The sequence below is a fragment of the Dama dama genome, chromosome 16 (assembly GCF_033118175.1).
Source record: "Dama dama isolate Ldn47 chromosome 16, ASM3311817v1, whole genome shotgun sequence".
Taxonomy (NCBI): Eukaryota; Metazoa; Chordata; class Mammalia; order Artiodactyla; family Cervidae; genus Dama; species Dama dama.
The window spans coordinates 15449140-15474739 of record NC_083696.1 but is presented as its reverse complement, the minus strand read 5'-3'; the positions used below and the strand labels follow the sequence as shown (position 1 = coordinate 15474739).

Here is a 25600-nt window from a genome sequence, read left to right as displayed (position 1 = left end):
CAATTCAATTTTATTAATTGTTAATTCTATCCTTAGTTTTCTTTCTCCATTTAACATATTAAGAACTTATATCTGTTTCTTCTTGTATCACTTTTTTTCTTTCTCCAGCTGGTGTTGTTGGAGGCATAAATATTCATGATCAATCTTCATTGTGAGGTTTTTTACATAATTTTTTACACTATTAAATATTCGTGTTTGGTTTTTTTTTTTTTGGCCACGCCATGTGGCATGTTGGATCTTAGTTCCCTGACCAGGGATCAAACTTGTACCCCCTACAGTGAAAGGGTGAAGTCCTAACCACGGAACCGCCAGGGAATTCCCTAAATGTTCACTTTTAAACTTTGAAAAATAGAATTTATTTTCCTGTTGTTATTTTCTCTTTCTACTTTTACAAAAATTTGAAGCTAAGCTTATAGGCTTTTTTTATCTTAAACATGATTTAATTTGAATCATGATTTAATTTTAATTGATTTAAATTTAATTTAAACTTGATTCATATTTATCAATATCCCTACTTTTCTTTTCTTGATATATCAGTATCCCTACTTTTCTTTTCTTGATATACTTGAACCATAATTTTAAAGCATTTGTGTCATTTTGCTGTATGTGTGTCTCTTGTAGACAAAATACATTTGGAGTTTGCTTTTGAATCTAGTCTTGGAATATTTTCCATAGTAGCTGTCCAGTTCACATTTATGGTTTATCTTCTATACTTGATTCTAATTAATTTTTTGCACGTACTTGTGTATTTCTATGCACTTTCCTTTGTTCTGTTTTTTACTCCACGGGCTGTGTTTTCTTTGATCAAAAAGAAATTAAAAGCTATGTAGTCACTGTTTATTTTTATTATTAATTAAATTTTTAACTTTAATAGCTCTGTTTATAAACTCTAGAAAGAATACTATCACATATATATATCCTTCTGTGAGACTTGAGAATATTCTCCCACTTCTGTTTATCTTCTAATGCCACTTCACCCCTACATCTTTATTTTTGTTGTTATGCTTGAGGATTCCAAATTCTATATAATTTTATTGTTATTATTATATGGAATAATTTATTATTATTATAATTGTTCCCCTGAAGGGATTGTGGTTTTGTTTTGTAATTATTATAAATGGATCAGTCTTTGTTCTAAATGTAAGTGGATTCATCCTTTCCTTACCTCTAAATTCCCCATTCTTGAGATCTTGATTTTGAACTTTCCGTTGGATATATTACATCATTGAATAGATTCTGAAGAAAACTCACTAAGTGCTGCATTCTCTTACCATGTTGATTGGAAAATGTGTGTGTTTTTTTTAATTATTATTACTTTTATACATGGTTGCGAATTCAGCTGGGAAATGATTCTCTGATCATTCATTCTCTTTCTTTGTAGACATCCATTCACTTCTTTCCATCATTGAAAGTTACTGGGAAGAACTCTGTGGCTGTCTTGACTTTTCTCCCTGCAACTGACTAAAAATCTTGACTTTATGGAAATCAGTGTTTATCCTAGAAAACTGTAACTTTACCAGAATGTCTCAGTTTTTATGATTCTTTGTTATTTTCTTTGGAGCATCAGATATTCCTTTATTTCAAGGAAGTTAGCTTCCATCATGGATTTGAGCATATTTTGTTTTGCTGTCTACTTCGAGAATACCTTTTATCTGTGTGTTGGATCTCTGTTTTCAAGCCCTCTTATCTGTCATCTTCTCTGTTGGCTTTCATCTACTTGTCCTTTTCCTCTGCATTTTGTGCAGTGTTTTGAAGACTGTTTTCCATATCATCAACTCTGTTTTTGGTTTGTGGATCTTGCCTCTTATTACTTTAATGTATTTATTGGTTCTGCAGTGATATTATTTTTGTTGTCAGTTTCTTTCTTCAACTGCCAGCTTCTCTTTTATCTCATTCTGATGTTTTATCACCTTATCTTTGATATCTTCTTTTATATTATCTGTTGTTTTATATAATATTCTTCTGTGCCCTGTTCTTTCAAAATAGATTGTTCATTGGTCTTTTCCCTGCCGTATTTCTTTCACTTTTCTTGACCTCCGTTCATTTTTCCCTAACTTATCTTTAATTAGGATATACCTCTGAGAACTTTCTTTTGCCTTGCAAGTAAGGAGGGTAATACCTTAAATTTCCTCCTTAAGTCCTGCTTAATTCTGCTTTCACAACCTGAATCTGGGTGTTGATGGACTGTCTTTCTTCTGTAGCCTTCAGCAATTTACAAAGGTCCTGGTTAGATGCGCTGGTACGACACAGTTGATGAACTCTGTGATTCAATTTTAAATACTGCTTTTGAGTTGAGGGTCCCATAGATCTACTGGTTTGGGGTGGGCAGGTTTTTTGTTGTTGTTGTTTATATTTTCTTCTTTCTTTTCCTTTACTTGAGTCTTTGTTCGTAATTTGAGACATTTAGCCACCATTTTTTTTCTGAAGTCCCTTGGTTAGCTTAAAGCACAAACCCTTCTTTTGAGGGATTTCCAAACACATTTATGTTTTCAAATGTTGATTCTCACAACGGATTTAACTCAGAACTGCAGCTTTAGTGTGATAATCAAATAACCACTCCAAGTTTGAAAGTGTTTTCTAATAAGATTTTGTTTACTAACAAAGCTTCCTGTCATGGAAGAGTCTAGGGTCCTCAGGATTTACCCAACTCTTTGTATTTTTTGGATGAAACACTCCAATTCTTTCCTTTGTGGATTGCCACATTCCACTTTAGAAATATCAAGGACACCGTGTCATGAATGATTTGAAATTATTAAGCGAGATGAATATCAGTATCAGCATTGTCTTGGCCACAGTGTTCATTCTTTCACAGATATTAACTCTGTCTTTTGTGGGTGCGCTCTTACTAACTTCTGATGCTAGATTCTGCAACTTAGTATTTTCCCAGTAATTGCTAAATAAGAAGTGAAATATTTGCAAACATTAGTCCTCTTCTAGGCTCTTTAAAGACTGCATAGCTATTATCATATTCATTCAATCAACAGCCCTTCTAAGTAGGATTCCCAGTGCGAAGAGAATGAAACTCATGATTTTAGCTGGTGGTCTCAGGGAGTGGAAGGAATAGTTGAGCTTGATCTTAAAACTGGAGTGAACATCAAAATCACCCTGAGGGCTTGTTAAAAATATAGATTGTGGGGCCCTACCCCAGAGTTTCTGATTCAGAGTCTGGAGTGGAACATGAGAAATTCCCGTCTTAATGAATTCTTTGCTGATGATGATATTGCTGGTCTAGGGACCTCTCTTTGAGAATCATTTACTTCAAAGACGAAAATTACGTGGATCTTCAAAATGTCAGTGCAAGTATTCTATGGGAAGAAAAACATGGACAAACATGGAGATCTCAGCATCTTCCTGATTTCTAAGTCCTTCTTTTCATTATGATAAGGGACCCTTTCCTAAGAGATTTTACAGGGAATATTTGAAAAGTTATAGATGATTTCTGGCCTTTTGGATAAAGCTAAATAAATAAAAATTTAAAAAATGTATTTACTTTTGGCTGTTCTGAGTCTCCGTTGCTGCACATGGGCTTTCTCTGTTTGCGGCGAATGCAGGCCACTCTCTAGCTGTGGTGCGCGGACTTCTAATTGCAGTGGCTCTAGAGAGCACGGGCTTCTGTTGTTGTGGCTTCTGGGCTTAGTTGTTTAGTGGCATGTGGGATCTTACTGGACCAGAGATCGAATCTGTGTCTCCTGCATTGGCAGGCAGATTCTTTACCACTGAGCCAGCAGGGAAGTCCACATTTAGGTTTTTATATCCAACAAATGGATAGAGAGATCTATTAGGAATATAGATAAATATATATATACTTAATATATATAGTATAGTAAACATGGTGAAATATTCTAAGTTGTGGTTGGTTCTAGGACATGATACGTAATTTGAAGTGATGGCATCACCAATATTCTGGAATTACTGGTCTGAGCCACTTACTAGTTGTGCCACAAGGAGAAAGCTTTCCTGCCAGGCGTTTGGAGGACTGACTACTCTTCCCCTTTGTTTAAATGAACTGACCCTGATATTTCCAGATACCCCTAAGACTCATTCAGCCAGCCTCTTCAGCGGCTTTGTTGGCAGAGCACATTTTCCATAAGAAATAAGACGATGTTCCTCATGGGGTAGATTTGGCGGGCATAAAGCTACTACATAACCTTGTTCTGATTCCACGAGGTTGGATTCTGAGGGAAGATAATTCAGTGTTATAGCTCTCGTCCTTCTGTGTATACCTTTGTCAGCAACTTTCAGTCTTCCAAATGTGTTTCCAAAGCAGGGGCACACTGCTTGCATGCCTAAGAAGATCTTTGAACAGTCAAACTGCAGACGATGGATTTTGTACCTTTTCAGTTAAGCTCCTGAGTACAGAATGCAGAGTGGAGGAGACACTGGGGGTTATGCTGGAATCTGCCTCCTCAGTGAAGAAACACTCCTGTTAGTGAGAATATATGGAGCATGGACTTCAAGTGTGAATAGCTATTAATGAACTGAATAACATTTATAGAGTGTTTTCACTGCTGATTTCCTTTCCCAAATTATGGAATTCAACAGATTTTTTGTCCCCCTGCTCCAGAGAATATGTTCCAGAAACGTTGGGCAGACTAATTTTCCTGAGACCTTAATTTCACAGTCTGAAAAATGAAAATATTGGGCCATGTTGGACTAAATGGTCTTTGAGATCTCCTCTCATAATTTATTGTTTCAACATTTTTACAGAAGCCAAGGAGAGAAAACTTTAAAGTGTTAGTCTACTCAGTCATGTCCAGCTCTTTGGGACCCCATGGACTATAGCCCACCAGGCTCCTCTGTTCATGAAATTATCCAGGCAAGAATACTGGAGTGGGTTGCCATTTCCTTCCTCCCAGGGGATCTTCCTGAACCAGGGATCAAACCTGGGTCTCCTGCATTGGCAGGCAGATTCTTTACCCTCTGAGCCACCAGGGAAGAGCTTGAGAAAACTCTGCTTCTGTCTAATGTTGTTATATTGTGTTGGCCGAAAACTTCATTCGGATTTTTCTGTTTTCACCTTCCAGAAAAATCCTGAATGTCTCTTTTGACCAACACGATAGTTCCCTCTACTAAAAAGGTTTATACAGTTTTGAGCTACAGGGGAGAGTCGTTCCTCCGGGTTTCCAGAATCTTTGCAAACAAGAATTGAAAGGTTTTTTTGGTGGAGTGTAGGCAACCAGACAGTCTAGTGAAGGCCTAGGTGATGACTCCAAGTGTCACATCAGTTCAGGGGAGCTGAGCAGTGTTAGAAATATGTGGTGGAATGGTGTCACCAGAGTATCTTCTCCCTTTCGATCCTTTTTATTTCCTTATTTGGCTGCGCTGGGTCTTCGTTGCTGCATGCGGGCTTTCTCTAGTTGTGGTGAGTGGGGGCTACTCTCTAGTTGTGGTGGGCAGGCTTCTCATTCCAGTGGCCTCTCTTGTTGCAGAACACGGGCTCTAGAGCGTGAGCACATGGGCTTAGCTGCCCTAAGGCAGGTGGAATCTTTCCAAACCAGGGATAGAACCTGTGTCCCCTGCATTGGCAGGTGGATTCTTAACCCCTGGACAACCAGGGAAGTCCCTTTCCCCTCGGATAGTGAGGAAAAGTAAGATGGCCACTTCACATATCACGGACAAGTGGGAACTCAGAATTCTTACTATCTCAGTAGTCAGCCAAGCCCTGTGATGTGGCTTCATGAACTTTACTAGTTGACTAGGGGCAGGATCATATGGTGCTAAGTTTTATTTTGCTTTGCTGATCATGGAACCTTTCTGGAATTGCTTAGGTTCCTAAGTGTTTAGTTTCTGTTGGTACCACTGGTTTAATTTTCTCCTGGAATGCAGGCATGCGTACACTCATTCATCCCACGGGTCTTGTCAGGGAGGGCCAGATCTATGCTGGACCCTGAGGATATAAGAACCAGAAGGAACACAGTACTCATCCTTTGAAGAGTGATTTTGATTAGCCTGGGGCCCCATCACTTTGAGAGAAGATATTTTTTTATGTTGGAGAAGAGAAAGTGTGCATGATATTTTTCATAGAAATTTTAGTTGGAGGCCATGTGCTAACTGTAGGACTTGACAATTTTTAATGATGTTAAGCCCTTACCCACAAAGCCCGTAGGGTCATCATCAGTGCAAGGGGCTTATCACTAGAGAAAGATGGACCAGTAACATGCCTTAATGTTGGATTTTTCTTAAAACATTTATAGTAAAATGCCCAAATCAGAAAAATAAAACTAAAAAACTCATGATATCATAGGACAGGAAGGCTGGTAAGATCATCTTGAATCATAGAATCATAGAATCTTTGAGCTTGCTGATCGTCTAGTCCAGAGTTTCCTCGGCCAGGACCACATGAAAGGCTTATGAAGCCAGGTGGCTTCTATTCAGAAACTGAAAATACCTCGAGACCACTCGTGACAGGGTTTCCAGGCTCCCCATTTTTGTCATTTTGGACCTGATCATTCTTTCTTATGGGGTTTGTCCTGCACATTGTAGGATGCTTAGCAACATCCCTGGCTTTTCCCCGTTAGATGCCAATAACACCACCTCCTCAACCAGTTGTGAGGACCAAAAATGTCTTGAAATATTCCTGGGCTGGAGTCTGTGGGGGCAAGATTGACCCTTCTTGGGACCACTGCTCTATGACAGCATAGGACAGTAGAAGAATCTAACTTTCATGACCAATCTTTCTACGTTCGGTTGGAATCCAGTCATTCATAAGGTCTGATTCATTCATTCATTTGTTCATTCATTCAACACATTTGCTGAGTACCCGTGGTGTGAATTGTCTCCAGTGCTGAAAATACCCATGTAAATAGACAGGTGTGGGCCTGGTCTCAGGATGCCTCTGTTCTTGAAAAGGGAGACCCCACGGGTGTCATAGCAACAGTGAAGCAACTTACAAGGCGGCATACCGTGGTAAAGAGGATGTGAGTACGGTCAGAGCTGTGGATGGGGACTCAGTTTCATGGGAGTAGGGAGAGCAGGCTAGTTAGATGGAGTTGTGAGGAAGCTCCTTGAACGATAGAAACTTTGAGCCCAGAACCGCATGAGGAGTCAGCCATATAAAACAGGGCATTTATTTGTCTCTGAGCATAATAAAAAGTGAAGGATGAGTTAAATCAGAAAAAAAATCTTTCAAACTGTGAGAAGAAAATTTTATAAAACCCTCCCATTGTACAAAAAGGTTGACTATCATAATCTAATCTCTTCATTCAGAGAAATAGTCCAGGTAAAGGCTTCCAAAGACTTGTTCAAGGTGAAGGTGGCAAGAGAGGTTGTCACACCTGCTGAGAACAAATTCTGTTACTTGTTGGAGAGGCATTTCTGTATCCTTGTCATTTTTTTTTTTTTTTTGAGCAACTCAGTAGTGAATAAGCTGAAAAGTTTGTTGGGCAAAGTGAGATTATCATTAAGGATTTATGGAATGTGGGGCTTGGTCAAGTACCTGAGCCACTTAGTGTTTTCACATGGTGATAAAAAAGAAAATTCTGTTGTGTTGGCAGACAAATGTCTTAACTTTCTGCTTAGAACTTCTTGAGGTGCAGCAAGTAAACTTACTTGCTGAGAGTTAATTGAAGATTGCAAGAGAAAAGAAATTCCATCAGTTCAGTTCAGTTGCTCAGTTGTGTCCGACTCTGCAACCCCATGGACTGCAGCACACCAGGCTTCCCTGTCTATCACCAACTCCTGGAGCCTACTCAAACTCATGTCCATTGAGTTGGTGATGCCATCCAACCATCTCATCCTCTGTTGTCCCCTTCTCCTCCCACCTTCAGTCTTTCCCAGCATCAGGGTATTTTCAAAAGAGACAGTTCTTCACATCAGGTGGCCAAAGTATTAGAGTTTCAGGTTCAGCATCAGTCCTTCCAATGAATATTCAGGACTGATTTCCTTTAGGATGGACTGGTTGGATCTCCTTTCAGTTCAAGGTACTCTCGAGTTTTTTGCAACACCACAGTCCAAAAGCATCAATTCTTTGGTGCTCAGCTTTCTTTATAGTCCAACTCTCACATCCATACATGACTACTGGAAAAACCATAGCCTTGAGTAGACGGACCTTAGTTGGTAAAGGTCTGTCTCTGCTTTTTAATATGCTATCTAGGTTGATCATAGCTTTCCTTCCATGGAGTAAGTGTCTTTTAATTTCATGGCTACAGTCACCATCTGCAGTGATTTTGGAGCCCAAAAATATAAAATGTCTCACTGTTTCCATTGTTTCCCCATCTATTTAAATCCCTTAGCTATCATTAAAAAAAAAATATTCCTAATTCTTGGGTATCTGCCAATTCCATACATAAACACATAGTGTGTTTTTCCTATTTTCCTGGAATAGGGATGGGAGAACCAGTGGATCTGAATGGGCTAGTTGGTTAGTTTAATAAGAGGGAAGACAACCTTCTAATGACTTCTGATTGAGGTGGAGACCAAGAGGAGAAAAAAAAAGTCACAATCTTCATGAATAGGAGGACTTCAGAGTGTTCACAATTCACGATTCACACAAGCCCAGCCACTGTTTACCTTTCTAGAAAGCAATCTGCTTAGGGCTTTCATTCTGACAGGGTAGTTAGATCAGGAACTATGGTGTGATTATATTTTGTCAAATATAAGAAAGACTGGAAAGGTCATTGCATTGCCTGAGTCAGGGCTTGGTGTACCACAGATAGAGGCAGACTTGGGGGCAATTCTCATTTAAAGGAAGTGACTTCTCTGAATTTTCTGAGCGAACCATGAGCACAAAGCCATGAACAAGTCTTGCAGGGATTAAACTGCGATTTTTGTGGGCTTTTCCTCAAATACAAGAGGTTCTTCCTCATACTTCCTTGTACTTTCAAAAGCCATAGATCCTTTCGTTTTGTTTTGGTTTTCTCCAAAGGTAATAGGGAGCAAGGTAAGTTGTTCAAATGGTTTCTGGATTCATTGACTCTGTGTGTGCTCTCCTCTCAGTCCTGTCTGACTCTTTGTGACCCCATGGACTGTAACCCGCCAGACTCCTCTGTCCATGGAATTTTCCCAGCAAGAATACTGGAATGGGTTGCCATTTCCTTCTCCATTCACTCACTGAAACTGTAGAATTTAGACTTGGTGGAGTTGGCCAGACTTCCTGGGCCAGGCACAGATCTGGCCCTGAAGACAAGCCCAAGACCTGCGGTCACGGAGACCTTCAACCCCACAGAGGAGCTGCTCAGAACGTGGTTTGGTCTTTCATGTTGTGGAAGATGTCTTTGACTGCGGCTTGTGCTTACTCTGCGTCTTAATCAGTTCTGTAATGAAGACCCAGCAGCGTATCTGCAACTTCCCTTTAATTTTACAATTTTTATAATGAGAGTCCTTGTAGTGTGCAAAATGCCTGTGGAAATGCAGCCAGCATGCTGAAGAGTCTATGAAGGAACACCACGATTCTCTGTCTCCGCCATTGGGGCGAGGTTTGGCTCTAAAGTAGAGAAATCGGGTCTCTCTTGGTCTCCAGGCTCAGAAAAGAATGGCTTCTGAGTTTCCAAGGAACTTCCAGATGGACCCATGACATTTCAGAGAATTCATTCAATCCAGAGAATAGCTTTCTGTCATTTGGAAGAACAAAATGAGCTGGGATCTCATTTGTCATGGTTGCCTTTTGAGAATTTTAGCATGTGGAGGCGTCTTCATTTGTTTTGTTTCTCAAGGAGAATATTGTTGAGACGCTTCTCAGAACAGGATTTATCTGGCGAACTGCAGGTTCCCCTTCACAGACAATGAAGTCTAAAGCTCCTGAGATACCACCCTGCTTCCTCCCTTTCTTTTCTAGTCCCTTCTCTCCTCTTTTATCTCCTTGTTCAAATCACACGCTTCCTTTTTTAAGGACAGGAGGGCTGGCAGGCTGCCTATTGGCCTGTTGGCCTCAATTAGCCTTATATCATTGCAAAGGAATGCATGAATTCTCCAGAAGGTATGTACTATCTCTTTCCGTATTAGACACTCACTACCTGCTTTCATAACAGATCACTCAGAATGGCTTCTTGTTTACATATCTGATACTTTTGGGGGGGGTCACTTGGATTAAATCATCTCATTTGAATAATGATCTCCAGGGTATCTGTTACGAAATATTACTCCAACATGCTCTGTAAAACTTGAAAACTTGATTCAGGAGAACAAAGCTAAAATAAGAGAGAACCTGAAGACTAGCATCCTTGGTGGGAAGGGGGCTGGGGTTAATAACCTGCAGACTGTCTGCTTCAGACTCTGTGCTGGAGATGCACCAGCCCAACCACATGAAACAGAGGCCATCCATGGGCATTGGCAGCACTCAGGGTCGCCTAGTATTTCTCTGCTGCTATTTAAATTCTGTCTCATCTTGAGGGTTACATATGTGATTGCAAATTAATCCTTTCTCTTCTGAAAATTTGGTTTTGAGGAACAGCTGTGTCTCCCTTCTGAATTCCTTAATTATTTATCCTTCCTGATATGTTAAACCTTTCATTAGTGTGGTGAATTGCCAAGAGTACACAGAACTGCTTAGATCATGTAGCAAGCAGTGTAAACATTGGATAGGACATTTGAAGACACCACATGCTGAGCCAGGATCTATAGTTGTACCAAATGTGGGATTGATGGAGGTAGCTTGTTGAAAGTTCTTTGTTGGTTTATTTTGCTGGCTTATTATTTTTTTAAATCACTGTACCATAGGAAGAATATGTATGTCATTGGTAATTATTCAGAAGTGTTATAACAGAACTCCTGTTAAATTTGGAGGGCACATGCCCATGTCTGAGTTCAAGTAAATCAATAGTTATTTTATATATACATATACACATATGTATATATGTATGTGTAGAGAACAAGCACCCTATGATATATGTGTGTGTACATGGGCATGCATGGGCACTGGTGTGTGTGTGTGTGTGTTTGTGTGTGTGTGTGTGTGTATACATATTCTATATTTGCATTTGTAAGTATGATTCTATAACTACTGTTCCTTTTCCTGAAAGGAGATTTTACCTCCATTTCTTAGAACAGTCCTGGTTGGAAAGATGCTTTAAATGATTTTTAAATTATTAGCACTTCCACTTGGACTATGACAAGTGTAAATGATAAGTAGTGATACACAACACACCTTGTTGCTGAAAGTAGCAACCCACACACACAAGTGGATTACTGATTTTTTTCCCCTCACTCTTCAGCTTAAGCATGAAAATTCTTCTTTCTTCCCAAACCACGTTCCTGGGGCTTGAAATGAAAGGTGTTAACCTCCCAGAACATCCTGCAGCTCTTTGACCTCATCATAACAACAGTTTCCGAAGTCAAATACATTTGCATTGTAGAACGATCTTTTAAGTTTCTGATTTTTCTGTCTTTCCAGCTGAACAGTTCCGAAGTTTATGCATTCCACTACCTGACCTTGGGTGATTGGTTTTTCCATTCATAGGAAAGGAGGAAGTAAAAGCACAGACAACAGGTGCTCACTAAAGCCTTTTCTTAGAGTTATGATTCAGGAGAACTGGGAAGTTCAGTGTCTTATAAATGAAACTGGGTTTCTGGAGTGGACGACAGAGGAAAGGCATCTTACAGTGTTTCTGGTTCTATTTCTCAAAGGCTTTGAAGCATATAATTAGTTGCTCCTGAATCCCTGTGGCTGTAGTGCTTCATGGTTTTATTTCTGGTCTGCAGTCCTTCAGTCAGGGAACAGTGTAGGTCCAGACAAGGCCTGCACGTTTTCACATGGACACTTCCTGGAGACAGCTGGGATTTTGACTTGAAAATACTCATGCTCCATGCAAGCTTGGAGAACAGTGCTCCCCAGACTGACCCGGGTGCAGGTTGGTGGTGGCAGGATTGTGGAAGCACCCTCCAGCAAGCCAGGGTGCCTCCCTTCTCCTGTTGGGTCTGGGCAGTGAGTGGGGAGGACACAGGATGAACCCCTGGAATGTAACCTTTCACTTTCACAGGAGGAAAACAGAGGCATAATGGGCCCCTGGGAATTCTAAACACAGAACGTGGTGGGCAGATGGTAGAAATTAAAATTGGTGATTTTTAAAAATTTAAGTATAGTTGATTTACAATGTTGTGTTACTTTCTGATATACAAAAAGTGATTCAGTTATACATACATATATGATATATTCCTTTTCAGATTCTTTTCTGTTAGAGTTTATTATAAGATAGTGGACATATTTCCCTGTGCTGTACAGTAGGACCTTGTAATTTCATATATAGTAATCTGCTAATCTCAAACTCCTAATTTATCCTTCCCCCGACTCCCCTTTCCCTTTTGGTAACCATAAGTTTATTTACTATGTCTTTGAGTCAGTTTGTTTTGTAAATAAGTTAACAGTTGCTGTTTTTAAGATTGAGAAAGAGCAGCCAGTGGCCATTCTTTCCATTTCCCTGTTCTCAAGTGTATATTCCCAGCCTTTCACAAGATCTCTGGATTTTCTTTAAAAATGTCTTCAAGAGTTTGTCCAACATGAAAGTTGGGTTTTGGGTTTTCCAACAAAACCCCACCTCTTGAAACACCCAGCCTATAAAATGTAAAATGAACAAACCAACCAGTGGTAATCAGTAGTACTGCAGAGTCATGGAGAATTGGAATAGTCTAGAGGTTTCACATTAGGAGGACTAATCACATTAGGTGTTAGCTTATTTGGGAACAAACCCATATTCATCTGCCTGCTAAGGCATCATCATGGATGGTGTTGAGAGTCTAGTCTTCCGATGCCTGTTTGACCTTGAATGGTCTGGAGATACTGCATTGGGAGTAGGAGATGGGGGTTAGGGGGTGCTAGTTTGATTTGTAGATTGATCTCATAATCTTTTGAAATAGCATTTCTTTCTAGTTAGTTCAGAAGCTTTCTCTTCTGCTTTTGATTTAGCTGATTTGGTCAGTGGGAAAAAAAAAATATTGCTAATAATCTCATTATCGCAGCAGTATTTTTAAATAAAGTAAGTAGATAGGAGACCAAGGCTGTTAACTTTAAATCATCATTTGGTAGCTATCAGTGTCTGGTTTAGCCTTTTAGGGTTGCTGTTCTTTCTCGGTTGATGAAACAGTCAAATATGCAAGAGCGTATTTCTCATCTTTGTTCCCATCTTTGTTGTTGGTTTCTCAGAGGATTACCATCTGCTGCAAAAACATCCTTGGGTTGATGAATGGGTCATCCTCAGGTCCAGCTTTCTTTGTCTCTCTCCTCCCCTCTTCCGTCTCCTCCTCCTCTTGCTTCTTGCCCATGTGTCTGTCCTCAGTCTCATAAAAACATCAAGTCTCTGAGTCTTTGATTGTTGAGGCCATGCTGGCAATTTCTGTTTTCTTCTTCTGTCAGCGTCTCCAGGAGCAATGTGTGCACAAAGACAAAATGCCTTTCAGAGGAGGCTACATCCTCATTTCAGGACATCAAATTGAAGGCCGTTCAGCCGTACCTGACGCTGGTTCTCTCGGCAGCCTGGAGATTAACCTCTTCTAAGGCTCTGCGCTATTTTTGAGGTAGAGTCTGCAACAACATTAAAGCTAGAACCCATTAGGAAATCACTTTCATCATCTCTTCTTTTTCCAAATCAGGGCCTTTTTTTTTTCCTGATCTGCTAACCCTTTAATCTCCTTCGTAGCAGAACAAGAAGGCTGTTGGTTTGCGTTTGCATCCAGTGAAGTCTGAATCCTTGATAACAGCTTTGGAAGACACCAAGATACTAGAGACCCGTGTGGAGAGATGAATTTCATCTTGGGCTGGATGACTTAATGCCAAAGGTGTCCTGCTTTCCTTGGGCAGAACTGTCATTTTTTGGGTGGATATAGTGAGAATGAGGCTCAAACTTTCCAGAAGACACACAGCAGAAAGCCTTCTGTTACATTATTTCTGAAAGCTTGAAGTTTTGAAGGGAAGAGATTTTGTTTTCCTCTCGGCTACACAATGGAGCTTTCAGAGAACCTCTTTTAAAAGGAATAGCTACAGCCTTTGTGTTGAAGGGTGTGCCTGTTGGCAGGGTCTGCTGAGGCAGACAGACTGGCTGGTGATTAACAAAGGTCATTAGACTTTGGAATCCGGCAAGCAGAGTCGGATGGTATGTCTTCTGTGTGTGGAAAGACGACTCCCAAGAAGCCAAGGCATTCTGGAGGTTCCCCCCCCACCTCCAGCACACCCCCAAAGGCTGCTGGAGAATAGGGTCATGTCCAGGAACGTCCTGCAGTAACCAGGGCTGTGCTGGGATGAACGTACCAGCCCATCAATCATGGGATAAAAGAACCTTCGGGAGATCCTTGGTGAATGACATGTGAGGAGGAGAAAGGTGCTGCTTTTTCGGGAAGGAGTGAAAACAGTTCCTTCTTTGTTGAGAGGAGGAGGGCAGAGGAGGGGCCCAGACTGCTCCTCTCCTGTTTCCTCTGCCTGTCAGCCTGGCAGCATCCATCCCAGAGAAGCCATGTTGTGCTCGGAGGGGAATCTCTGAGCTAAAATGGCCGCTCCTAAAGCTCAGAGGACTAGGGCAGCTTAGTGAGACTTAGAGCTTCAGTGACGCAGGAGCTCCTATCTCTTGAAAGTGTGATAAACACATTCAGCAGAGCTGTGGCTTGTTTGGCTGAGATGAAAGGACTAAGCTGGGGGGATGGGGAGCGCACCCTGGATGATCCGCCTTTTTGCTGTGAAGTGTTCTAAATGCAGGAGTCGTCTGCACTATGGAAAAAATTGTTTTCAGGTCTAATGGGCTGTGCGAAAAGGAGACGTGGGGTGGGGCGTCCGTGTCGGCTGTAATTTGATCCAGAGCTGATAGCAACCTCTTCCACACAATTTGGGTTGGTGCTGAGATAGAAAAAAGCTGGTGTGGCCCGGAACATGGAGGCTGAGTTAGCTGAAAAGAAGTCTAGTGCACAGTTCAGGGTTTATTGAAAAAGGAGAAACTGCTGGGTGAAAGGAGAGAAGGTAAATAAGTGCCTCTCGCCCTGCGAGCTCAGGCTGTCCAGAGCTGGACTTGCCAGGAGTTATTTTCACAGGCTATCAGCAGGAGCATTCTTTCAGAGAAAATCCTCCTGTCATAGCTCCTTTCACTACATTGACAGATTCCTCGACTTTATTCCCCCTGCAGGAATAATTGATCTTTTACAATGAAAGTATAGGAAGGTGCTAAATATGATCACAGTAGTGAAAGGTTTGGCTTGTGGCTTTTGTGCTTGGACATCTGGTTCTAGATTACAGTGGCTTCGTAGAGTCTGCCATGAGCTCAGTGAAGTAACTCCGTCATTAGGATAATAACTGGGTATCTCAATTCAGGATATACATGAAGATAGGAAGGGCATGCCTTCTAATACATTTTTAACTTCTTAATGGTGAGTCTCTCCGTTGAGTTTATGGGAAGCTATGTGTATCTTTCAGTCACACAATAAATAGCAGGGCAAAGGTGGCCAGGGCAAGTTTTGCCTGATTTGAAATCAGCTTCCCAGCTTTTTTTGCCCAAGTACGCACTTCACATTCGTAAAGGGGAAAAGTGGAAAAAGAGAGGGTCCTGCATTAGAAGCCCTTCTTCCAAACCACATGTGTTTCTGTTGCCTTAGTGTGAATCGAGGTACCAAGGTGCAACTTGAAACTAGAAACTGGATTGTCATCTAGAGTCGGTTGTTGAGAATCTCATGAGAAATATTTTATGACCTAATTAGATTGGAGAAGCTGTTAGATTATAATTGGTAGGTAGTAAAAAGCAAATAACCATTTAGCTCATGAAAGAAAAAAAATACATTGTGTAAGAAAGGGAAGGAAGAAGGAGGTGTCTCTTAATATCAGTTAAGATAGTAGAAGAATAAAAAGTACAGTAAAAGCTTTTTCCACTGCTACTCTGAGGTTCCACACTGTTTCACCATTTGGTGATAAAACATTGATGTTCTCGTATGAAAACAGCTAATGAAGATTGAAGTTTACTCTTTCTTCTATATGGGCAGTCTCTTTACTTCTGAGAAGATTCCAGTTCAAAAAAAAAAAAAAAATACGTCTCAGCCAGAATCAAAGTCAGTATTAACTTACCAAGAAATCTGAAATCAGTCAAGACACTCAGAAATTACAAAAACTTTTGAAGTATTAAGGGTTTTCTTGACAAATGGCATTTGAAGATATATCAAGCTAGAAAAAGTTTATCTTTTTTTCCCCTCCTTTCTTTGAAGTTATGATGTCAAGGACACCATTCCTATTATGTCTGATTTCCTTTCTTTGACCACTGTTCCATCTGGCAAAGTCCAGTGAGAGAAATTGGCTGATAATGGAATTCTTCCATTAGTGGACTCGTAGCCCCACCAGCTTGGGGGGTATGCAATGAGTACAGGCCTTAAGACGTTTTGTTCTTCCTTCTGCCCCAGGTTCCTAATGTGAGAGAGTAGACCCAGATGATGGAGGTGCTTCAGTGTGATGGCTGTGACTTCAGAGCCCCGTCTTATGAAGATCTCAAGGCGCACATCCAGGATGTCCACACGGCATTTCTGCAGCCGACGGACGTTGCTGAAGACAATGCGAATGAGTCACGATCTGGGTCCATGAATGCCAGTAACCAGACAGAGGTGGAGTTTTCATCTATAAAGGATGAATTTGCAATTGCAGAGGACTTAACAGGTATCTTAACTAGGATCAACTTAACTAAGATCGACACGTCTGGTGTATTTCACTACGCTCATCTATCTTGAGCCTATAGCTGTAGTTCTTTTTGTAAATTTTTTGACAGGAAAGTAGGATTTACTGGTGGGTATGAGTAAGGAGGTGACAGCACCAAGACTAGTGAATGCAGAGCCCACCATTTGTCCAGAGGACCACGATAAGGGGTGTATTTGACCCCGCAGCCATCTGGGATGAGCCACTTTTCTACACTGTGTTTCCAGATTCATCTGCAGGAAGCTTAGCACATCCCCATTTCCTGGAGGAGCAGCTCTTCTAGTGGCCTGGGAACTTGAACTTGGCCCTGTGGAGGGCCTCAGTCACACACTCCTTGTTCTACAACTTGGTATGGATGGACATTATGACGTGGCCAACGTGAACCCTGGCCACTATGTCCGGGGGCTTTCTAAAGTCACAGCACATACCCTGTCTGGAGCCTGGATTGGGGATGGCATGCCAGTCAGTGTCCCCTGGAGGGGACTGTCTTCAAGTTGCTTAGAGCAGCCTGTACAGGTAAAGGCTGTGGACCCTACTGAGGCAGCTGTAGCCATGGTTCTCGACATGCACAGCTCCTACAGAGCTGCTTGCTCTCTGTGAGCCCTTTTTCTTTTTTATTTGGCTGCACCATGAATGCAACTTGAGGGATCTTGGTTCCCTGACCAGAGATTGAACCTGGGCCACGGCAGGGAGAGCACAGAGTCCTAACCCCTGGAATTCCCCTTTATGAGCCATTTTTGTGATTTGGGTGTCACGTTTCTCTTGTTTAGTAGCCCAGATAATAGTCCTTCCAGCTTCCTTATGTCTCTTAGCTTCCTTTCAATTTGGAGCATGAGGTAGTATCTTGGAAAGTTCTGGAATGAATATCACCATTTATGAAACTTGCACAGCTCTGTGGCACATAGATAGAGATGAGGGGAGTCTTGCGCCTGAAGCCAAGCACTACCTTCCATCCATGAGAGGCAACATGTGTATGTTCATTAACACTTCGTTAATACTCTTCAGGGCCTCATCTTGAGATGTTAGGCCTTTTGAATGTGATGTTTATTAATGAAGAATAATTGAAAAGCAAACTGGATTTGCATGATTGAGTTTCTTGATTTGCTTTTGCTTCACTCTTCTCTTCCCACTTACCTTATGCTTTCTCTTTAGGTCAAAATGCAGCCGCCTTGGGGACTGGAAGTTACTATGGCCATAGTCCAGGATATTACAGTCAGCATATTGCCCCTAATCCCAAACCAACAAACAAGTTTTTTCAATGCAAGTTCTGTGTGCGCTACTTCAGGTCAAAAAACCTCCTCATTGAACACACTAGAAAGGTCCACGGAGCTCAAGCTGAAGGGAGTTCAGCCGGACCACCTGTTCCAGGATCCTTAAATTATAATATCATGATGCATGAGGGATTTGGAAAGGTCTTCTCTTGCCAGTTTTGCACATACAAGTCACCAAGGAGGGCAAGAATAATTAAGCATCAGAAGATGTATCACAAAAACAATTTGAAGGAGACCACTGCTCCCCCCCCTGCCCCTGCTCCAATGCCAGACCCGGTGGTCCCACCCATGTCCCTGCAGGACCCCTGCAAGGAACTGCCAGCGGAGGTCGTGGAGCGCAGCATCTTAGAATCCATGGTCAAGCCGCTGACCAAGTCTCGAGGCAACTTTTGCTGTGAGTGGTGCAGCTATCAGACCCCCCGCCGAGAACGCTGGTGTGACCACATGATGAAGAAGCACCGCAGCATGGTCAAGATCCTGTCCAGTCTCAGGCAGCAGCAAGAAGGGACGAATGTGCCTGAGGCGCAGAACAAGAACGACCTCAGCCCCACTTCTAACTCCACCTATCTGTCCATGAATGCTGCCAGCCGGGAGTTACCCAGCACTAACGTCTCCAACTTCAGGGGCTCCATCGGCAACTCCATCATGAGACCCAATTCTTCTTCCACTTCCAAGTTTTCGCCCATGTCTTACCCTCAGATGAAGCCGAAGTCACCTCACAATTCTGGCCTTGTTAACTTGGCAGAGAGATCCCGTTACGGAATGCCTGAGATCACCAATTCTGCTGACCTGGAAACTAATAGCATGCTGAATGACTCCAGTTCCGATGAAGAGTTAAATGAAATAGACAGTGAAAATGGCTTAAATGCTATGGATCACCAGACAGCAGGCATGTCTGCAGAGCAGCTGATGGGTTCAGATGGCAACAAATTATTGGAGACCAAGGGGATCCCGTTTAGAAGATTCATGAATAGGTTCCAGTGCCCCTTTTGCCCTTTCCTCACCATGCATCGACGTAGTATTTCCCGTCACATAGAAAACATCCACTTATCTGGAAAGACAGCCGTCTACAAATGTGATGAATGTCCGTTTACTTGCAAGAGCTCGTTAAAACTTGGGGCTCACAAACAGTGTCACACGGGTACCACGTCAGATTGGGATGCTGTGAATTCCCAGAGTGAAGGCATCTCCTCCTCACTGAATGAAGGTGTCATGTCTTACGAGAGCTCAAGCATCAATGGCAGGAAGTCGGGGGTCCTGTTGGATCCCTTGCAGCAGCAACAGCCGCCTCCGCCGCCGCCCCCCCCACCACCACCTCCTCCATCACAGCCTCAGCCGCCGCAGCTACAGTCGCCCCATCAGGTGCCACCCCAGCCCCAGCTGCCCCCGCCGCCTCCCCCGCCGCCCGCACAAGCCCCACCCCTGCACCCCTACAAGTGCACCATGTGTAATTACTCCACCACGACTCTGAAAGGGCTGCGAGTTCATCAGCAGCACAAACACTCTTTCTGCGACAACTTGCCAAAATTCGAGGGGCAGCCCTCAAGCCTGCCGTTGGACAGCGAGACAGACAGCCACCCCTCTTCCAGCAACACTGTGAAGAAAAGTCAGACCTCAATTCTTGGGTTGTCCTCCAAGAACAATTTTGTCGCCAAGGCCTCTAGGAAGCTCGCTAACGACTTTCCGCTCGACTTGTCGCCCGTGAAGAAGAGGACCAGGATTGACGAGATAGCAAGCAACCTGCAGAGCAAAATTAACCAAACAAAACAGCAGGAAGATGCGGTGATCAACGTGGAGGATGACGAGGAGGAAGAAGAGGACAATGAAGTGGAGATCGAGGTGGAGCTGGACAGGGAGGAAGAGCCGCCGGAGCCCGTCCTGGAGGTGCCCACGCCCTTCTCTGCCCAGCAGATCTGGGCGAGAGAGGCCCCTGAGCCCCCGAAGGAGCCCAACTTCAGAACTGTCGCCCATGATTACAATGCCACCAATGGGGCTGAAATAGAGCTCACCCTTTCTGAAGATGAAGAGGATTATTACGGCTCCTCCACCAACATGAAAGATCACCAGGTTTCCAATACTACTCTGCTCAACACCCAGACTCCCATCTACGCAACTGAGCACAATAATGAAAATACCGACTTTAGTGACTCGGGAAGGCTTTATTATTGCAAACACTGTGACTTTAACAACAAATCTGCCCGGAGCGTCAGCACCCACTACCAGCGCATGCACCCGTACATTAAGTTCAGCTTCAGGTACATCTTGGACCCCAACGATCACAGTGCAGTGTACCGGTGTCTGGAATGCTACATCGATTACACCAACTTCGAAGACCTGCAGCAGCATTACGGCGAACACCACCCAGAAGCCATGAATGTCCTCAACTTTGACCATTCGGACCTGATCTACCGGTGTCGGTTTTGTTCCTACACGAGCCCGAACGTCCGAAGCCTGATGCCACATTACCAAAGAATGCATCCCACCGTGAAGATTAACAATGCCATGATCTTTTCGAGCTACGTGGTGGAGCAGCAGGAGGGGCTAGGCACGGAATCCCAGACGCTGCGGGAGATCCTGAATTCAGCTCCGAAGAACATGGCCACATCCACTCCCGTGGCCCGGGGTGGCGGTATGCCAGCTCCGTTCCCCAAAAACACTCCTTCCAAGACCTTTCCTCCAGAATGTGAAAATCAGAAGGACCCCTCGGTCAACACCGTGGTCGTGTACGACTGTGACGTTTGCTCCTTCGCGAGTCCGAACATGCACTCTGTGTTGGTTCATTATCAGAAGAAACACCCAGAAGAAAAGGCTTCCTACTTTAGGATCCAGAAAACCATGCGAATGGTGTCTGTGGACAGGGGCTCTGCCCTTTCTCAGTTATCATTTGAGGTGGGTGCTCCAATGTCTCCCAAAATGTCCACCATGGGTTCCCCACCCCCCCCACAACCCCCGCCACCAGACCTCAGTACTGAGCTTTACTACTGCAAACACTGTTCCTACAGCAATCGGTCAGTTGTGGGAGTCCTTGTCCACTACCAGAAAAGACACCCAGAAATAAAGGTTACTGCCAAATATATCAGACAGGCTCCTCCCACAGCTGCAATGATGAGAGGGCTGGAGGGGCCCCATGGCTCCCCCCGGTCATCCGCCCCTATGCAACAGCTCAACCGGAGCAGCTCCGAGAGAGATGGCCCTCCCGTGGAGAATGAGATGTTTTTTTGCCAGCACTGTGATTACGGGAACCGGACGGTCAAAGGTGTCCTCATTCATTATCAGAAGAAGCACCGAGACTTCAAGGCCAACGCGGACGTGATCCGGCAGCACACGGCCACCATCCGAAGCCTCTGCGACCGCAACCAGAAGAAGCCTGCCAGCTGCGTGCTGGTCTCCCCCTCGGGTGTGGAGCGGGACAAAACAAAATTGCGAGCGCTCAAGTGTAGGCAGTGCTCGTACACCTCCCCCTACTTTTATGCCCTGAGGAAGCACATCAAGAAAGACCACCCAGCCCTGAAGGCCACGGTCACGTCCATCATGCGATGGGCATTTCTAGATGGCTTGATAGAAGCTGGCTACCACTGCGAGTGGTGCATCTATTCCCACACAGAGCCAAGTGGTTTGCTCCTACATTACCAAAGGAGGCACCCCGAGCATTACGTGGATTATACCTACATGGCCACCAAGCTCTGGGCGGGGCCAGACCCGTCCCCTCCCTCTCTCACTATGCCAGCTGAAGCCAAAACGTACAGATGCAGAGACTGTGTTTTCGAAGCCCTCTCCATCTGGGACATCACCAATCACTACCAAGCATTCCACCCTTGGGCCATGAACGGGGACGAGTCGGTGCTGCTGGATATCATCAAGGAGAAAGATGCCGTGGAGAATCCCATGCCTTCCTCTGAAGACCTGGTGGGCCCTGTGAGTTGTGAAAACAGTCTGCCCGGCCCGCTCCCTGAGCAGGAAGGCGAATGCCCCGAGGATGCCAGGCTTTCCCCTGAAAAGACCATCCAGCTTGCCTCAGTTAACCCCGCCATCTCCTCGACCCCATACCAGTGTACCGTGTGTCAGTCTGAATATAACAACCTGCATGGCCTCCTGACCCACTATGGGAAGAAGCACCCAGGCATGAAGGTGAAGGCTGCCGACTTTGCCCAGGACATCGATATCAACCCCGGCGCTGTCTACAAATGCAGGCACTGCCCTTATATCAACACCCGCATCCACGGGGTCCTGACCCATTACCAGAAGCGACATCCGTCCATCAAGGTGACCGCCGAGGACTTCGTGCACGACGTGGAGCAGTCCACCGACATAGCCCAGAACGACGTAGAGGAAACGAGCAGGATCTTCAAGCAAGGGTACGGCGCCTACCGCTGCAAACTGTGTCCCTACACACACGGCACTTTGGAGAAACTCAAGATCCACTATGAGAAGTACCACAACCAGCCGGAATTCGATGTCTTTTCCCAGTCGCCCCCGAAGCTGCCCATGTCCCTCGAGCCGGAGATAACCACTGAAGTGAGCCCCTCCCAGGTATCGGTGACCGAGGACGAGGCGGGAGAGGAGCCCGTGTCCACGTCTCACTTCGCTACCTCGCACCTCGTGTCCCACACTGTGTTCCGGTGCCAGCTCTGCAAGTACTTCTGCTCCACGCGGAAGGGCATCGCCCGGCACTACCGCATCAAACACAACAACGTGCGCGCCCAGCCCGAGGGCAAGAACAACCTCTTCAAGTGCGCCCTGTGTGCCTACACCAACCCCATCCGCAAAGGGCTGGCTGCCCACTACCAGAAGCGCCACGACATCGACGCCTACTACACCCACTGCCTGGCGGCCTCCAGAACCATCAGCGACAAGCCCAACAAGGTGATCATCCCGTCGCCGCCCAAGGATGACTCCCCGCCACTCAGCGAAGAGCTGCGGCGCGCCGTGGAGAAGAAGAAGTGCTCTCTCTGCGCCTTCCAGTCCTTCAGCAAGAAGGGCATCGTGTCCCATTACATGAAGCGCCACCCGGGGGTCTTCCCCAAGAAGCAGCATGCCAGCAAGCTAGGGGGCTACTTCACCGCGGTCTATGCCGACGAGCACGAGAAGCCAATGCTGATGGAAGATTCGGAAGAGAGAGGCGCCTTCGAGAAAGCCGAGGTGGAAGGAAACGAAGGGCAGGACATCGAGTGGCTCCCGTTCCGCTGCATCAAGTGCTTCAAGCTGTCCTTCAGCACGGCCGAGCTGCTGAGCATGCACTACACGGACCACCATAGCCGGGACCTCAAGAGGGACTTCGTCATCCTGGGCGGCGGCCCCCGGCTGCAGGGCTCCGCCTACCAATGCAAGCATTGCGAGAGCAAACTGCAGAGCACCGCCGAGCTGACCTCGCACTTGAACATTCACAATGAGGAATTCCAGAAGCGTGCCAAACGTCAGGAGAGGAGGAAACAGCTTTTGAGCAAGCAGAAATATGCAGATGGTGCTTTTGCAGATTTCAAACAAGAGAGGGTAAGGATATGTTTTGATTTCCCTTCCCCCAGGAGGCCTCTCATCACTGGTGCCCACATGCACTTCTTCGCTGCCAGCCAAACCGCTCCGGGCTTCCTAGTGACTTAGCTTGCCAGAGAGCTCAATAAGTCAATTAAACATTTCGAGCTTGATTATCTCCCCCATTCTCTGCTCACCCTTCTCCACCGCCCCGGTCCCCCTCCCTGTGGTCCCTCCCAAGGTTCCCCAGGGGAGGGTCGGGTGGTTTTCCTGTATTATCTGAGGCCTAGTTCACGACAACCGCTCGCTCTCTTAACCAAGGCAGTTGTGGGCCATCTCTCCTGTCCTTAGCACTTCTCAGCCATGCCTTGGTTTGCAGTGTCGGCTCCACGAACCAGACATCTCCAGGAGTAGATTTTTGTTTTTCTTTTCTTTTTGGTCAAGAAGTTCACTCATGGCATAGCTCATGCAACGTTTCACCTGCGTAGTTGAACGATGGGTTTGAAAGCCAGATAACTGGGTGGCAGTGATGATGAGGCTTCTGCACCGAGAACTTCTCTCCTCACAAGTCGTCACCTATTGGGGTTCCGGAGACTTTGCGTAGTCGGCAGCGCGCCTCGCCTCTGATGAATTCATTATGTAAAAATGCTCGCATATATCTCCCTTGGTTCTTAACCTGCTAATCTGCTGTAACGTAAAATCTAGTAAGCTGCAAGAATAAATGCCGGCCATTGAGGGAGGGCTCGGAGTACTGATGGCTACCACTGTATTTTACCAGCCTTTTGGTCACTTAGAAGAGGTGCCAAAGATCAAGGAGAGGAAGGTGGTGGGCTACAAGTGTAAATTCTGTGTGGAAGTGCATCCGACGCTCCGAGCCATCTGCAACCACCTCCGCAAGCACGTCCAGTACGGCAGCGTCCCCTCCGTGTCCGCCGCCGTGAAGGTGAGCACTGGGAAGGTCTGGATGAGAAGTCTTGTGTGTGAGCTATTCGCGTTCCTAATTCACGCCGCTGCTCAGAGCCACTCAGGAAAGGGCGTCCCAGACGTGGGCATTCCTGAGTTACACTGGGATCGGTCTGGCTTGTTTTGATTTCTTTACAGGTTGGATCCTCCTCATCTTCCGTGTCTCCACCCGGTTGCATTTCGATCTGGTTCCCTTCCACGCGGATAGTTCGGTGGAAACAGAAGATCCGGGCCTCTGGACACAGGAGGCTTTGGGTCACCTTCCTGTGCTGTGTTTGCGCTTCCAAGTGTTTCAAGCTCTTGAGAGGAGCCCTGTGGCTTCTCTCCCCATCCTCTTCTGCTCCTCCTGCTGCTTGACTTCTTGTCTGTCTTTCTCATCTGGTAATGGTGCAGAGAGCCCAGGAGAATCTGTCTTTTAACTTCTTATTCTGGGTCCTCGGAGCAGCATTAAGAAACGTTAAATCTAAAACTGAAAGCCTTCAAGTCACAGTTGGCCCTGTGAGCCCTTTGACCTGATTTGTCTCCCCCATCCCCTTTCCCTATATGTTGCTGACAAGCACCTCCCCTCTGCCTCCGACGTGTTATCTGGCCACCTGTTTTGAACATCACAATCTTATTAGTCACTGTTTTAATAACCAAGCCGCCATCCCTGCTTCCTAGGATATTGTTAGCCACTGATCAGTTTTGAGCAGAGAAGTTAGTTCAGGGCTCTGCCCTGTCTCTTTGGATACATGAATGTGCTTTTGTCATGGGCCCTTCTCGATCTCGCGTCCTGTTTTGCCGTCGTGGCCTGGAGGTAAAGCTTCTGCTTTTCCCATTGAAGACTGGAGCCTTCCTGCTGGCGACATAGCCGTCAGTGGTGTTGGGACAGCAGCGGCCAGGTCCTTGCCCGCCATCGTGGTGTGTCCCAGCCTTGCGTCCCCGAATTGCTCGAGGGAGACAGAGCAGCTCTTCCTGTGTAATCAGTAATCCAAGGAACCACCTCGAAGCACAAGCAACTTAAACCCAGGCTTCTCCTTAATTTTTTGTATTGACTATATAGCAGCCTTCGGTCAAGGGGTGACATCACCATCTGTGGGCTGGAGATGAGCATGGTGGCAAACAGCTGGATCTTTCAGTTTCCTTCCTCTCCTGAGGGTGTTCCAAGGCTCCTAAATGCCCAAACCATTCTGTTTTTCCTTCTTCCTGCCTTTCTTCCTTTCTCAGAGCCACAACCCTAATCTGCTTTGTACCAGTTTCAGTAGGGTCCCAATTAGAATTTTCTCTGTATGATGGGAGATAAGGGAGTGAACTATCTACAAAAGTGGGAGAGCCCGTC

The 25600-nt window shown here is 45.0% G+C and overlaps 1 protein-coding gene across 8 annotated transcripts in view; it reads left to right on the top strand.

Moving 5' to 3' along the window:
- The window catches only part of ZNF462 (zinc finger protein 462), a 152855-nt gene that overhangs the window by 41616 nt on the left and 85639 nt on the right, over window positions 1-25600 (top strand). For 4 of the 8 annotated variants that reach the window (XM_061163481.1, XM_061163478.1, XM_061163482.1 and 1 more), the window contains 3 exons: window positions 16294-16543; window positions 17732-23340; window positions 24098-24262. In XM_061163481.1, coding sequence (XP_061019464.1) covers window positions 16321-16543; window positions 17732-23340; window positions 24098-24262 — 5997 coding nt within the window. In that variant the 5' untranslated portion in view covers window positions 16294-16320. Of the gene's footprint in view, window positions 1-13282; window positions 13444-16293; window positions 16544-17731; window positions 23341-24097; window positions 24263-25600 lie in introns of all 8 variants that reach the window. The other 4 variants (XM_061163484.1, XM_061163483.1, XM_061163485.1 and 1 more) reach the window with 2 other exon arrangements.